The sequence below is a fragment of the Nelumbo nucifera genome, chromosome 5 (genome assembly GCF_055504915.1).
Source record: "Nelumbo nucifera cultivar China Antique chromosome 5, China Antique-T2T, whole genome shotgun sequence".
Taxonomy (NCBI): Eukaryota; Viridiplantae; Streptophyta; class Magnoliopsida; order Proteales; family Nelumbonaceae; genus Nelumbo; species Nelumbo nucifera.
Window position 1 is genome coordinate 23,787,078 of NC_142653.1, and position 14,092 is coordinate 23,801,169.

General features: G+C 38.7%; 1 protein-coding gene across 4 annotated transcripts in view; it reads right to left on the reverse strand.

The window, feature by feature from the left end:
- Positions 1–14,092, reverse strand: part of LOC104595829 (uncharacterized) — a 44,548-nt gene that overhangs the window by 1,837 nt on the left and 28,619 nt on the right. For 2 of the 4 annotated variants that reach the window (XM_010256738.3, XM_010256739.3), the window contains exons 6-15: positions 8,594–9,041; positions 7,911–7,964; positions 4,941–7,809; positions 4,712–4,825; positions 4,311–4,441; positions 3,241–3,333; positions 2,788–3,057; positions 1,221–1,878; positions 610–685; positions 3–482 (exon numbers count right to left, since the gene is read on the reverse strand). In XM_010256738.3, the coding sequence (XP_010255040.2) occupies positions 383–482; positions 610–685; positions 1,221–1,878; positions 2,788–3,057; positions 3,241–3,333; positions 4,311–4,441; positions 4,712–4,825; positions 4,941–7,809; positions 7,911–7,964; positions 8,594–9,041 (4,813 nt within the window). In that variant the 3' untranslated portion in view covers positions 3–382. Of the gene's footprint in view, positions 1–2; positions 483–609; positions 686–1,220; positions 1,879–2,787; positions 3,129–3,240; positions 3,334–4,310; positions 4,442–4,711; positions 4,848–4,940; positions 7,810–7,910; positions 7,965–8,593; positions 9,042–14,092 lie in introns of those variants that run through there. The other 2 variants (XM_010256741.3, XM_010256742.3) reach the window with 2 other exon arrangements.

Consider the following 14,092-nt stretch of genomic DNA (forward strand, 5'->3'; position numbering starts at 1 on the left):
ACCTGATGGAGCCCATTCAATCTTCCCAAGGCCTGAAATCATTTGAGAAGAAGACTTAGGCTGGTCAGAGCATGTAACACCGCCATCCATCAGGCACCTATTGAAGAGGAAGCGGGGTTCCTTTGCACAATTTCATCCAACTGATACTTGCATGGGAGGACTAGGAATATAGAGGCAAGCACCAGGACTAGGAATGTGGAGACATGAAACTGTGCAATTTAAAAGTGTGGGAGACTTGAATCATGATGATGCTAGATGGGAAACTCTTGTCAACTAGGGAAGCATAGCTGATAGCGCTATGGTGTTCTCTCCCTCAGATATGGCACCAAGTCATTGCCAAGGTTGATGCCTGATTTGAAATTCACAAGCTTCAAGTAATGGTTCAAATCCATGGTGTCCACCCTTCATACATGTTGCATAGATTATCTATGCTGGTAGCTTGCTTGAGAAGATAAACCACTTGCTCTGCAATACTAATTTCCCTGCAAAAGCAAGTATGAAACATGTCACTCTAAGATCCCCCACCATCTGAAACAAAAACTTAACCAGAAAGAAATCGTAGTACCTACTTATCAAAAAAAAAAAAAAAAAGAAAAGAAATCATAATACCTGCCATCTCTAATATCTTGACCATCTAGTTTCATGTCAACTTGCCTCAACACAGATAGGGCATAAGTGTTCTTACCTGCAGACAATTAAGAATTACAGAGAGATTAAAAAACCAGAACTATAAGCATTTTATTCTTGAAAGAAGGACATAGAGTATATTGTAGAGAAGTAACTAAAAAAAGGGAATAAGGCATATTTACTATCTCCAGACCAAAATACCCTATGGAAAGAAGCCTCAATAAGAGTAGCATATCTGCAACACCACACTATATTTATAAACCTCTGAGGTCTTTTTTTTGTGACAATTCACACAGAATGGGACAAGGAAAGAATGGGCTCCTGTGCTGTTAAGAGGTACATGGAGTGTATACTGAAGATATGTGCCAATAATTTCCTCGAGGAAACCTCAAACTTAAATAAGAGAAGATACTCTCATGTGGTTTGAGTTGTTTGGTGGCATTATGCTCTCAATATTTCCTCAACCAAAAATTTTTTTCATGTTTCATAAACACATTACTGATTACAGCTACAATGAAAACAATTGGAAGGCAAAAGAAAGGAGCAATGAAAAAGATATAAGCCATAATTTGAAATGATAAGAGATCAGATACCCCTTGTCATCCGAATACCACCATCTGTATGGAGAAGAGGAGCTTCATGATTCCCAGAACCCTTGGCCTGGTTTGATGTGGATGCTTCATCTTTGTCTCCCAAAATCACCTCCTCCGACTTTTCCTTGTCCAATGGATGTAAAGAGTCAATGTCAGGTGGAACTTCATCAGTTGATGGTGCCAAATCCCGCAGATGTTCAGTTGATTCATTAGGTATCAAATTGACAGATTTACCAACATTCCTGACTTCATCATACTTGGATTCTAGCTGCACAAAAATTGACCTTTCCTGATAACCAGTACCAGATAAGGAAACAGCATTCAAATCATCTGCAGTTTCTCTACTGCTGAATCCATGTGAAGACAGTTCCATAACATTTCTCAGATCATTAGAGCTGTCAGGAAGACTTGATTCAGGTGATGCAATGCTAGAATTGGGACTTTCACTATAGATACTATCAGGAGGAGAAACCCATCCATCATTTTGCAATGAAAATCCACCAACATCCAGAAACTCCGGGTTGCTGCTTTCATTAGCTCTGGAGAATATATCCCCCTCCTTGTCATCAAATACAGCAGCCTCACTTGTAAGGTCTGACCTCGACAACCCAATTTCTTGTGATCTCACAGCCTGACTTTCTCCTAATCCTTCTAGTGCCTGTTAAAGGTAAAAATAAAAGGAGAAAAAAAAGATATTTGTTAATCCTATCATTTGTGAAGAGAATGTGTTATGCATGCAAGTCTTCTTCTAAGACTAAAAAATAATTGGGTCCTTCTGAACTAAGCAGTGTTAATGCGGTAAATGACCTAGTTATTACTTGTCTGTATAACAGGAACCAGACAACCCCCCCTTCTCAAAATACACACAGGAGAAATAAGGAAAGAAAAAATTGGTAGTCCTATATTTTGTCCGAGACCCACAGTTATAAGGATAGGCCAGACCAGGTCTGTTGGATTGGTTTTACTCTGATAGATCTAGGGAGAGAAAGGTGACAATATGAAAAATATCACACTCATGGACAGAAAGAAACTAAAAGAAACTTGAGATCTCTTTGGTCTGTGCCGAGTCCAAGAGGAGACCTATGGATAGGGGTGAGCATTATTCGGTTAAAACCAAAAAAACAAACAAAAAATTTCAGTTTTCAAAATTAAAAATTCGGTTAACTGAAAAAACCAAATTAACCAAATTTCATGTTAATGAAATTCAGTTTTAACTGAAAACCGAACAGAAAATTTTGGTTTCAGTTATTTCAGTTTTCTTGTATTTCGGCTTATTCGGTTTGGTTTTTAACTGAATAAACCAAATGCTCACCCCTACCTATGGACAGAAAAGTCCAGATTGACAAAACTAGTGGACCATGAGAAAAACCTGTTTTGTGGAAAGGGAATAGGAAAGTTAAAATAAATCAAGGATGATAGACTTTGGGCCAAGTAAATATTTTCTCTCACAAGCTGGCAAGAACTGTAATCATGTACTAAAACTATAAGCTGCTAAAATTTCAACTAGCATTTGAGGCAGAACTACTTATGTCAAACCCCACAAATTTCCTTTTAAGGATGTCATTACCTTATGGAGATTTCCAGCATGGAGACTTGCAGATCGTGCAAGCTTCGTCAACATGGAATGAAGTTCCTTTACAGAAAAAGTAAGTGATGGCACTAATGGCTTTAAAGACTGACAACCCTCCCGAAGTCTCAAACAGTATGACTGGTACATTGCTTGTCCATGAATAGGGGGGATCTCCATCTTGCTTTCTCTTTCCCTAGAAATAGCATCATTCATAGCAGCGACATCCTTAGATAGGATAGATTCAAGTGGGAGAAGGATTGTATTTGCCTGCCCAATGGTAAAATCAATTAGTTGAGCATTCATGGTTGTCGCTCAAAGAGAACAAGCTCAGTAATCCTCTGAAAAAAAAAATAATATATTGGAATGGTGAGTTCAGCATATAAATCTATTTTTAACAAGGACATGCAAATGATTTGTATTAAGTCTTTAGATTGAAAAGTGACAGAAAACCTTTAAAAGATCTCCCATAAGATCACTATGTACTGCAGCAGCTTCCTTTCCCAGACCATGAACATCATGTAAACCCTCTGTTATTGCCAGAACCTACAAAAAGAAATATAATTATATTAGCGAAGAGTGTTGTCTAAGACCAGAAAATTTATTTGAGGCTGGGCATTTCTAATGACACAATGTGTGAAGACTCTCCTTTAAAATGAAGCCAAATCAATCAAGAAAATCAAAACCCATAGAGTGACTCTTAACTAGGGGTGCTCACAGTTCGGTTAGCTCAACCATGAGCAGATTTTTGAAACCGAACCAAATTAACCGATTAACTAGTTCAGTTTTTCGGTTGTCTATATTTATAACATATATTATAAAACCATATACAAAAATATTTGGTATAAATATATACCAATTATATTTAAGTTCTCCTTCCTCAACCCCGCCAAAGCCCAAGCTATCTTGGACCTCATTCTGATCTTCAAGTTCCACTTGCAACGTCTTAGTCTGAGGTTCTTTATCATAAACAAATGATCTTTATTCCTTAGGCCCTAGAGCTTCATTTTCTTATAAATAGATGATACCAAAGCATTGTAAATATGTCTTTTATTATTGAATGAAATTTTCGCCTTTTGACTTTTAGTTCCATCATACTCTTCGATTTGTTTTCCACTAGCATCATTTTACATCAACTCTCAGCTTCATGGCAGATATTGGATTTTACCTGCTGAGTCAAAAGCCCAGGCCTGGCACAACCATACTGCCATAAAAAAATGATTTGACTAGCAAGCCTATCCTACAGATATGCATGCGCTCACACAAAAAATACACAAAATGCATGCACCATAGTAGTACAGAACCTTAAGCATACATATTTACCCCCCCCCCCCAAAGGAAACATAGCTTTTTCATGCGCAACTTGCAAGCCTGTCCTACAAAAATGCATGGAGACACAAATGGTGGCTTCAACAAGCATAGGATTACTCCCCACCCCAAAAAAAGGAGTGAGAGAGAGAGAGAGGAAAGGGGAGGGGAGGGATGGAGCTTTATCATGCACCATACATCATATGGTACTTTACCTCTTCAAGCATGGAGCCACATTCAGAAGTCAAAGCAGTATGGCCTCTTGTGACACGACCGAAAGCAGACAGTGCCATGCTAGCTTCGTAGGCACAATCATACATTGCTGCAAGTATCCCTTGAAGATCACCTGCAAAGGAAAAATGGAAGCTTTTCATGTACACATATTCATGTATATATGTGCATGCATCTATATTTGTACACTCATGATGCATATACAACTAAGAGTCTTCATTCAAGTCTAAACACTTGTATGCATACAGATACCTTCTATTTTATATTTTATGAAGCATATATACATATATACATACATACATAGATACATTATATATATTAAACGTATCTATGTATGCATACATGGGGGTTTATGAATATTCAACTAGAAAAGTTGGCATTTGACCTGAAGCTGACTTTGCTTTGACAGAGGCAATACAGAGTTCATTGGTGGCAGAAAACAAGCTACTGGCAGCAGCTTCCATGCTGCTCTGTGCCATCTTCCATTCTTGCTCAGCACCTGATAAGTGCAAGGAAAGAAACTGCATGATCACTAATATGTATTTCAGAATTGACAATAAGTAGATTATATCCAACTTTTTGGGCAAGTTAATGATTGCTATTTGAAGACTCACGTGTAAAAGAATGATAAGCAACATCCAATCTTGTTAGAGAAGTCATATATACTTGGTGCCATGTTCTGCCATCTCCAGTGGCCCTACCTGAGGATATCTCCCCAGACATCTGGAAAATACCATCTCTAGATGCTTCAAATTCCAATACAGATGAACAGATTTTGATAATATCTGATGCTTGTTCTCGAGCAGCCCATAGCAACTGTCGGCGTCTCATTAGATGATCACGGAATTCAGGAGGAATTCCTGAGTTCTTGGATGATGTGTTTCCAGTCCCAGGATTTGGACCAGCACAGGCCCACCCCATGGCTCTTTCAAGCTGCCCCTCTGCTGACACAGAGGTTCTCTCACAAACTTGCAGGCAATCCATAGACCTAGCTATTGATGACATAGCGGATTGTATACTTTCCAACAATTTAGGTCTGCTAAGGTTCAAAATCATGGGGTATAGTTTATCATCATATACAAGAAAATTCTGCAATTTGACCCTGTTTCTATGCAGATAGGGTAAGGAAGCATCATAGAGCCACTCCATCTGAACAATCTCTAGGCTTGCCTTGCGAATAGCTTCCTTGAGCTCAGTCACCTGCTTTTTCATAAGGGACACTGCTGATCTTGCAGCCCTAGCAGTCTCATGTGCATTACAGTATTCCTCAAGCATGACCTGCACCCTCTTCACAGCACCAATTTCTCTCTTTACTTGATCAGAATTAAGTTCCTTTGTTGCCTCAGAATGTTGCTTCAAATGCTCACATTCTTTCTCTAACTGAGCCAAAAGAGCAGGAGCAATTCGTTCTCTCAAGTAATGGCCTATGTGTTCTTGAAGCTGTATTTCGAGCTTCTTCTTCAACACATTGAAAAGCTGATCAAATCCTAAATTTTGATCCACAGAAGAAGATATGTCATGTACGCATGAATCAAGAAAGGAGTCCATCATTCCAATTTTCCAAATAAAGAATGAATGATTGTTTAGTAAGCTGGAAAACTTCCAAATAGATTCTGATATAGAGTATCCAGAATTCATTAAATTTGCTAGATTAGAAGACCCATTTGAGTAGGTTGAATATCTACCAAATGTAGCCAGCACTTTATCAATAGATTCCAACTCAGAGAAGGGTTTCATTAATGTAGCCAGAAGGGCTTTACTCCTCAAAACATGTGGGTCCCTCCCTTGCTCAATATTAACCAGAGAAAGAAGGTGGTGTTCTGAAGAAACCAATGCACTTCTAATACCAGCTTCCCTCTTTAGAAGAGAAGAAGTCCGGATGTCCTTCTGATTCCATGTTTGATGTAGTTGGTCCAGTTGTGCCCTACAAGCTTCTTCTTCAGATGCAAGCTCCTCTGCCTCTTCCCATGAAAGGTGATCTCTACCCTTAACCGCAGCTTCCTCGAGAGCCAGTTGTTGTTCTGTAATGAGGCCAACCTTCACAAAGTAGTTCTGTTCAAGCTCCACTAAAGACGCCCTCTCCAGCTCAATCTCAACTAACTGTTCCAGTGCTGTATCGATGGATCCACGGATTTGTGAAAGGGATCCAAATGCATCCATTACTTCTGAATTATATGAAACAACTGACCTAATTATCTCTGGAAGAACAATTTCAGTCATTTGCACAATCAATATCTTAGATGAAAGTAAACTGGCCTGAAATATAGAAGCCCAAGTTCCTTCAGAAGAGTGTTTTAGATTGTCCAAATCTGCAAGAACATTAGATGAATTCATGCCAATATACTGACAAAGTTCATTAACAAACTCTGCAACAAGCATGCATTTTTCTATTTGCTCTTCAAATTCCGAGAAAGTGGTTCCAAAATTAGAGGGAAGACCAACTTCAGTATGGCTCGAGCCCATTCCTTCACTGGAGTTACTCAAGATGTCGAGTACTTTAACTTTTACCTCATTATACATGGAACAAGCTGCTGCATGCAAAACTGACAACACCTTCACCTTCTTCTCTTCGAGCTCTCCTTGTAATCGGACATCCCTTGCCACCTCATGCTTAATTTGCCCCATTTGAATAAAAGATGCATCATCTTCTTTCCTTGAACAACCAGCAGATTGCATGTACTTTGTGAAAGCAGATAGAAGACGATCCTTGGATTTTGCTTCAGTCTCTGAACCAATGGAGTTTACCAGTTCAGAACACTCTTCTTCAATTTTCTCTATCTCCACTGCATATTTCTCCACTTTATGACACAACTCTTCATGTCTTTGTTGAATAGAATCAAGATCATCCCTTTGACCTTTTGAAATAAGATCAGCAGCCTGTCTTCTGGAAAGAGAGAGAATATCAGAAGATAGGGTATTCACTGACAATTGCAAGATTTGTGCCCAACCATGTAGTGGACTGGTTGAAATGTAATTCAGTGGTAGAATCCTTTGCAATGCTAAAGCATAGGCCTGGAGTGCTTTTATTGCACAAGAAAGTCCAGCATCCAGCTCAGCTATGAGCTGAGAAACATCCCTGTCTAAATCATGGCATTGTGCTTGTGTGGGCTCAGGAACAATAGTCAATGGAACACCAGCAACCAGAACAGCAGATATCAGTGATAAAGCCTCTTGCATGCTCCCCAGTTTCATGCATGCCTGGATTTCTGGAATTGAACCACTCCTTAAAGCATCAAGAACTCTTCCATGTTGCTCCATCCACATTGCCACTTCTTGTGTTTTCTCAGTCGCCACAGCTTTTGCTTGAGCAAATTCATGAGCCTGTATTTCGAATGAGGCGCGTGTTTTCTCTGAATTAGAAGTTGCTTCAGCAACAATTGACTTCGCAGATGTTTCATGCAGAGCAAGGTTTGATCTCTCTTGGTCAGCTCGGTAGAAAAGGGCAGAAACAACCTCATATTGGTTTAGGACATCCATGAACCTCTGATGTGTGCATGTCCAAGTTAGACAAATTTCAACATGATTGTTGTTCAAAACTAGAAAATTTGTAGCACTCTATAGACAACAAAGTAGCCAATTAATACCTCTAAAGCAGACTCAGCAGCTGGTAAGGTGGCCAGTAAAAGATCATGATGCTCCTGATCACAATTAGAGAAATCAAGCATCAAATAAATCTTGAATAAGCTTCTTATCAGAAACACCAGTACTGGTTGGGCACAGAGTATTACAAAGATCTCATTTATTAATATCATTGTAAGTAAGGTTATGCAAAAGGTGAAGGATATAAATTCAATAAAAAGTGAAAGCTACTAGCACCGTGGTTTCCAAAAAGTTGAGGCATGGAGCACCAAGCCTCATAAACGTTCACATGCACAAAATCTATAGAAGATTAAAATTTTGTCAAAATTTCACATTTTATACCATGATCATTGGTAACTAGCACAAAATCTACAGAAACCTACTGTTTTGGTTAAATTGGAGGGAAGATAGTTAGGAAAAACAGAATAACTAGGGAGGAAAACAGGGAGACAAGGATAAAATGAAGAATACAGAGAAAGAGATTAAGAAAGAAATTGGAAGAAGAAATTAAAACAGGATTTAGTTCAATGGTTCTCAAATTTCTAGTGAAATTTTGGCCCAAAATTTAACCATGAACCAGGTTGAACTAGTACCTACTTTTCTTGATGAAGAACTAGCACCTACTTCAAAACTGGAAATAATCCTTGCATAAACACACAAGTATGAAAGATTTCAAGGCAACAAGTACCTGTAAAGCAACACGAATTTCTTGCACTCGGGATGCAAATAAACTCAAGCTAACCGCCAATTCCATGCCCTTTCTTTCTTCACCACCAATTGCGGCTTCATCATGGCCATCTCCACGTGTCCACTCTACTAGTGGATCCCAAACAAATACTTCTAATAACATTATAATTACATCTTTGTTCTTCCTCAGAATATCAATAACTGCTTCACAGTTGGCTCTGAAGTTACCTTCAATTCCTGTCAAGCCTAAAGCTGCTTCAATCATCTGGGTCAGGCGGAAGGGGACAATCTCTGGAATTTTTAGTCTCTGCCCTTTATCAAAACATACATTGTAATCTATATGTACAACATCCCCACTGGAGAAATCCATGAGAATATTATCCAGATGCCTATCCCCTAGACCCAGAATGTGGCCTACCATGCTCATGGCTGCCACACTAGCAGAATACCTTCAAGCAGAGAAATACATACATATTTAGTGCAATAAACAGTAGGAAGGAAAATGCATCTTACTACATAAGTAACAAAAACACAGATTTAGATCATCATGTAAGAGTTGGAATTCATGTAAATTTCCTGCCATTTAACAAACTAATAAAGCATATGCACAGACAAAATAATTCAAACTGGTACCAGACAAGAAGTGCAAAGAAAACCATAAACCAAAGAAAATCCAAAACTTCAGTAATCAATTTGCCTGGACTCTTCAGACTTGCTAGATGTTTCGTGTCTGTACTCTGTAGATCATCAAGACAAATAATTTAGGACTAGTTTTTTTTTTTTTCTTTTTTGAAGGCAGAGTATTGAATTATATTGCTCAAAGGGAGGGAGAGATTCCCTCTAAATATGTACAAGATGTGATCATATGGGTCTATACAACTATCAAAAGGTATACTACTTGTATAAAGTGTAATCAATGTTCACTCATTTACAAAATCCACAAAAAAATCCTCACCCATTGATTTAAGAACAGCTCTTTTTCATGCCTTTGAACTCCTGAACACTTGCTCATTTGACCAAGCACCTCTCAGTCCTCCCAATCAACCAATCAGGATCTGTCCCAGCTTGATTAAATACTCTACTATTATGCTCCAATCATATAGCCCAGGACATGGCTCCAGGAACTAGCTGCCATAATTTCCTTCCCCTGGTACTAAAATGCCTTAGATGGCCAGGCTGCAATCAGAAAGGCCAGGTCTCTTGGCATGTCCATGACTACCCTGAAAATCTCTGAGAAGTAGCAACAAATACTGTAAGAGACTTGGCACCAGATACATCTTCAATTTCTGACTGGCATAAGGCACACTGACTAGTTTTCACTTTCAGCAATTGTCTTTTTTTATCAGTAGAAACTTTATTTTATTAATTAATTATATGTAAAAAACAGTACAACTTGATGACCAGAATGTCATCCCCAATAACATAAACTAGGTTACAAAGAAGCCCAGAACAATAGCTGCCTTGCTGCCCCTTGTTAAGCAAGGGGGTCAGCTAGCCCATTTGCACTCCTTAAACACTTGAATTCAGCACTAAATCTCTTGCAATCCTTTCAACTTCCCTCTCCCCTGTATACATTTTTGAGAGTCCAAGGAATATGTCCAAGGAATAACTCAGTTGCTTTGCCAGCCAGAGACCATGTAGTAAAGCCAAGAATTCAACCTTCACAGAATTAGACATACCAACTGGTCCTGAATAAAGAGCCAATATCCTGCCCTCCGAATTTCTGAGGAGGGTCCCAACTGCAGCCAAAAAGAGAACATTGATTATGCAGCATGGCATAGTTCCCAAATATCTCCAGTTTGTAAGGTATGATGTCTGTTCTGGATATTCAGTTCTTTTTTTGTAAGATACTTGGGCGGGTAGTCTACTAGGATTGAGGGAGTTGAGTTTGATTGTGTTTCTGAGTTGTTACTTTCCCTTGGCAATGTTTGTTTGGACCCTTTAAGTCTGATAGAAGGGTTTGGGACCCTGTTCCAAAAGGTTCTTTTACTTGTGCCTCCTTTCTCAAATTTCTCTATTCTAATGTTGTTCCTTGGACTTTCCCTGTTAAAGAAGTTTGGACTAAGCCTATTCCCCCCAAAATTGTTGTCTTTTTGCCAAAAGAAAGTGTATCATGGTAAGATTAAATACTTTGGACAACTTGCAAAAGAAAAGGCCTTTATGTGCTTATCCCTAAACTGGTATTTTCTATGCAAAGACCATAGTGAGGACTGCTACCACTAACTGATTTCTTGTTCCTTTGTAGCGGCTCTATGGAATTAGATGTCTGTTTTGATTGGTTGTAAACTTGTAGGTGGAACCTGCCAATGGACATAAAATTGTTGCTTAGTCCATCTACCTTTGTTTGGTCCAGTGTTTTCATCTCTCATCATTGACTTGGCCAGTTGAATTGTTTGAACCGTCACCCTTTCAAGATTCCATGTGCAGTTTGCAAGAAACCTGCCACTTGGTCAAAAACCGTTCGACCCATAGTTGTCAAGGCGACGCCTAGGCGACAAGGCGCCCTTGGAGGCTCGCCTCGCCCAGTCACCAAGCAGTTTTGTGAACTGGGTTATAAAATACTTTTATATTTTTTATTTTTTGACATTATAATTATAAAATAGACATTATTAAACGAGAATATTCATTTTATGTGTTTATATACTAAATTACTAATTTCTTTTTATTATTTTCTTATTTTGTTAGGGTTTAATCAACGCAAACATTGCTAACTTCTGTATTGAACCCATGGCTCAAAGTATCGATACACCTCTATGTATTGGCAGAGGTGTATCGGTACTTATAACGATACTCCCCTATTTCTTTTTTAATTTCTTTGGTTTTCACTTTCATTTTTAAATATATATATATATTGAAAAAAAATGGGTCCCCGAAAACACCTGTAAACAGGTATCGGGACCCCAAAGATACAATACAATATACTCGATATGGAGTGTATCATATCGAAATTTTGATCCTTGATTGAACCCTCAAAAATTTCAAAACTTGAACCAATAAGCAAGGGAAGAACTTAAAATTTTGTCTAGCCAACACATTTTCTTCTTCCACATCTTCTTCTTCCACCTTTTCTTTTCTTCTTTCCTATAACAAAAGTAGGGGTTCAAATGGTTACGGAACCTAGGAAACTACCCTAGGATATATGGTTTTACTTAAAAAAAAAAATCCATCGCCTAGGCGACTAGGCAACAAGGCACCCCCTATCGCCTAGCCTCGCCTTAGCGCCATGAAAACTATGGTTCGACCTGGTCAGATGAAGCAATGACCCGTTCGACTTGGTCACCGGGTCACAGGTTGCACACTTAATATGTGTCCCAAGGTGACATAGGTGCCTTGTCCCACTATTTTTGCGAAAAAAAACCTTTTTTGGCCTTAAATTGCAATTTTTAACATTTTTTTGCAAATAAAATTTAAAAACTAAACTAAAAATATAAATTAAATAATAAAATAATATTTGTATATACATATATTACATCTAAAATAATATTTACACATATATGTATATATATACATATGTTGATGTGGTACAGTCTAACCCGTCGAACTAGTGACCCGTGACTCGGAGGCAAAAATGATTCAACCTCTCGGTCGATTTTTAAAACATTGGTTTATCCCACAAAACAAGGGAGAATCATGTGGAGATGTTTCAATCTTTTAGGGCAGCTACCTTGTAGACTATCTTGGAAGAAAGGAATGCTAGAATCTTCCAAGAGAAGGAGAGAGAGCATTTTCAGTAGTGAACAAGTGTATTTTAAATAGGGCTATCCATTGGATGAAAACCCTAGATTCCTTTAATTCCTTTTCTTTTGACGACATTTGGAGAAGCTACTCTATAGTAGTTAATACTTCTTTTAAGAAAAGCTGAACTTTAGCAGTTTGGACACCACCTCCGGAAGGGTTCACTAAGCCAATTTTTGATGGGAACAGTCAAGGCAGTCCAAGGCTATTAGGCATAGGAGGGGTTTTGAGAAATGAGGATAGTAACATCATATCCTTGTTTTCTCAGGCCCAATAGGAATAGGTGATTCTTCAAGGGCTGAGTTATTAGCTGCAGTACAAGGGATTCAGATTGCCGACCAACTTGGGGTGGAGAATCTACTAATTTGAAGGGGACTCTAGGGTGATTGTGGGCTGGTTGTTGAACCCAGAGTATGTCCTTTGGTGTTATAGGGATCTTATAAAAAAAGTTAAATGGTTAACAAGGCACACGACAATTAGAGTCCAATGGGTGGATAGGTCGGCAAATTCTTTGCTGATTTTCTTACTATACAAGGGTCTTCTCGGGAAGTGCTATTTGGGCAGCTTATCTTTCTTTTTTGACTATAATGTAACCTTCGTTTTTAGGAGAGGTCGCACCTCGTCCCTTTCCAAGAGATGCTTGTAAAAGTTTTTTCTCCGATGTTTTCAAAACCGGACCAGACCAGACGGTCGGACTGGAAAAACTGGGAACCAGTCAGGTCTCCGGTTCCGGTTATACTATGAATCACTTTTTTTTCAAAAAAAACGCTGAAAAAGTAAGAAAACCGCTGACCCAGACAGTCAAACCGCCAAACCGTTTGACCCGGGCAGCGGTTCACGGTTTACTGAACTGTGAACACTTAACAAGAGCAGATCAAGAGATGGGGGAGGGATTGAAATGAGAACAGTTTTCAGATCTCAGTTCTGAGACCAGTGAGAACAGTTTTCATTCTTTCCCTTTCGTTCTTCCCTTTCCTTTCTTTTCTTTCCTTTACCAGCCAACAGCTTACAACTACCTCTTCTTTCTTCCCTTTCCTTTCTCTCTTTTCTTTCTTCCCTTTCCTTTCTCTCTTTTCTTTCCTTTACCAGCCAATAGCTTACAACTACCTCTTCTCCCTATTTGTATTTCTTCCCAACCTGTGACCTAAATGCTAATTCAATGGTCAAGATATACCTTGACCGTTTTGACCCGCTCGACCAGGACGGTCGAACCGCTGACCCGGAAACCGGTGGCCAAAGCAGTTCAGCTTCCGGGTCAAAACCTTGTTTTTCTCTTTGCTTAATGAAATTATTATTCAATTATCTAAAAAACAATGATTATGCAGCTACTTGCCTTGGTTTCTATGCAGGTCATAAAGCTAAGTCAAATATTTTAGTAGTATCATATCATACAAGGTTAATAATTATAAATAGCAGTTGTATTTTAATTTTTAAATTCAATCAATGAGTCAAGACACTTAAAAAAGGACATCGAAAATTCTCAAAATCTAAATATCTTTTATCTTTTTAGTTTTTACTTGCACACATGCATGGCACATATGACATACCTTACACTAGTAACTAAAAATGTTTCCAATACCTTCCAGTGTTGTCAGATCAGATGCAGATCGAACCCAGCAGTTGAGCCAGCAAATTGGTAACCCAGTGAGCTTTCTTGGCCCATGTTTTTGACAGTTTTTTTATAGGCCAAACAATCTAACCACCAATTAAATGAACCAGTAAAACCATGACCCAGTGAGATTTCCGGTTTTACATGCAATCCAGT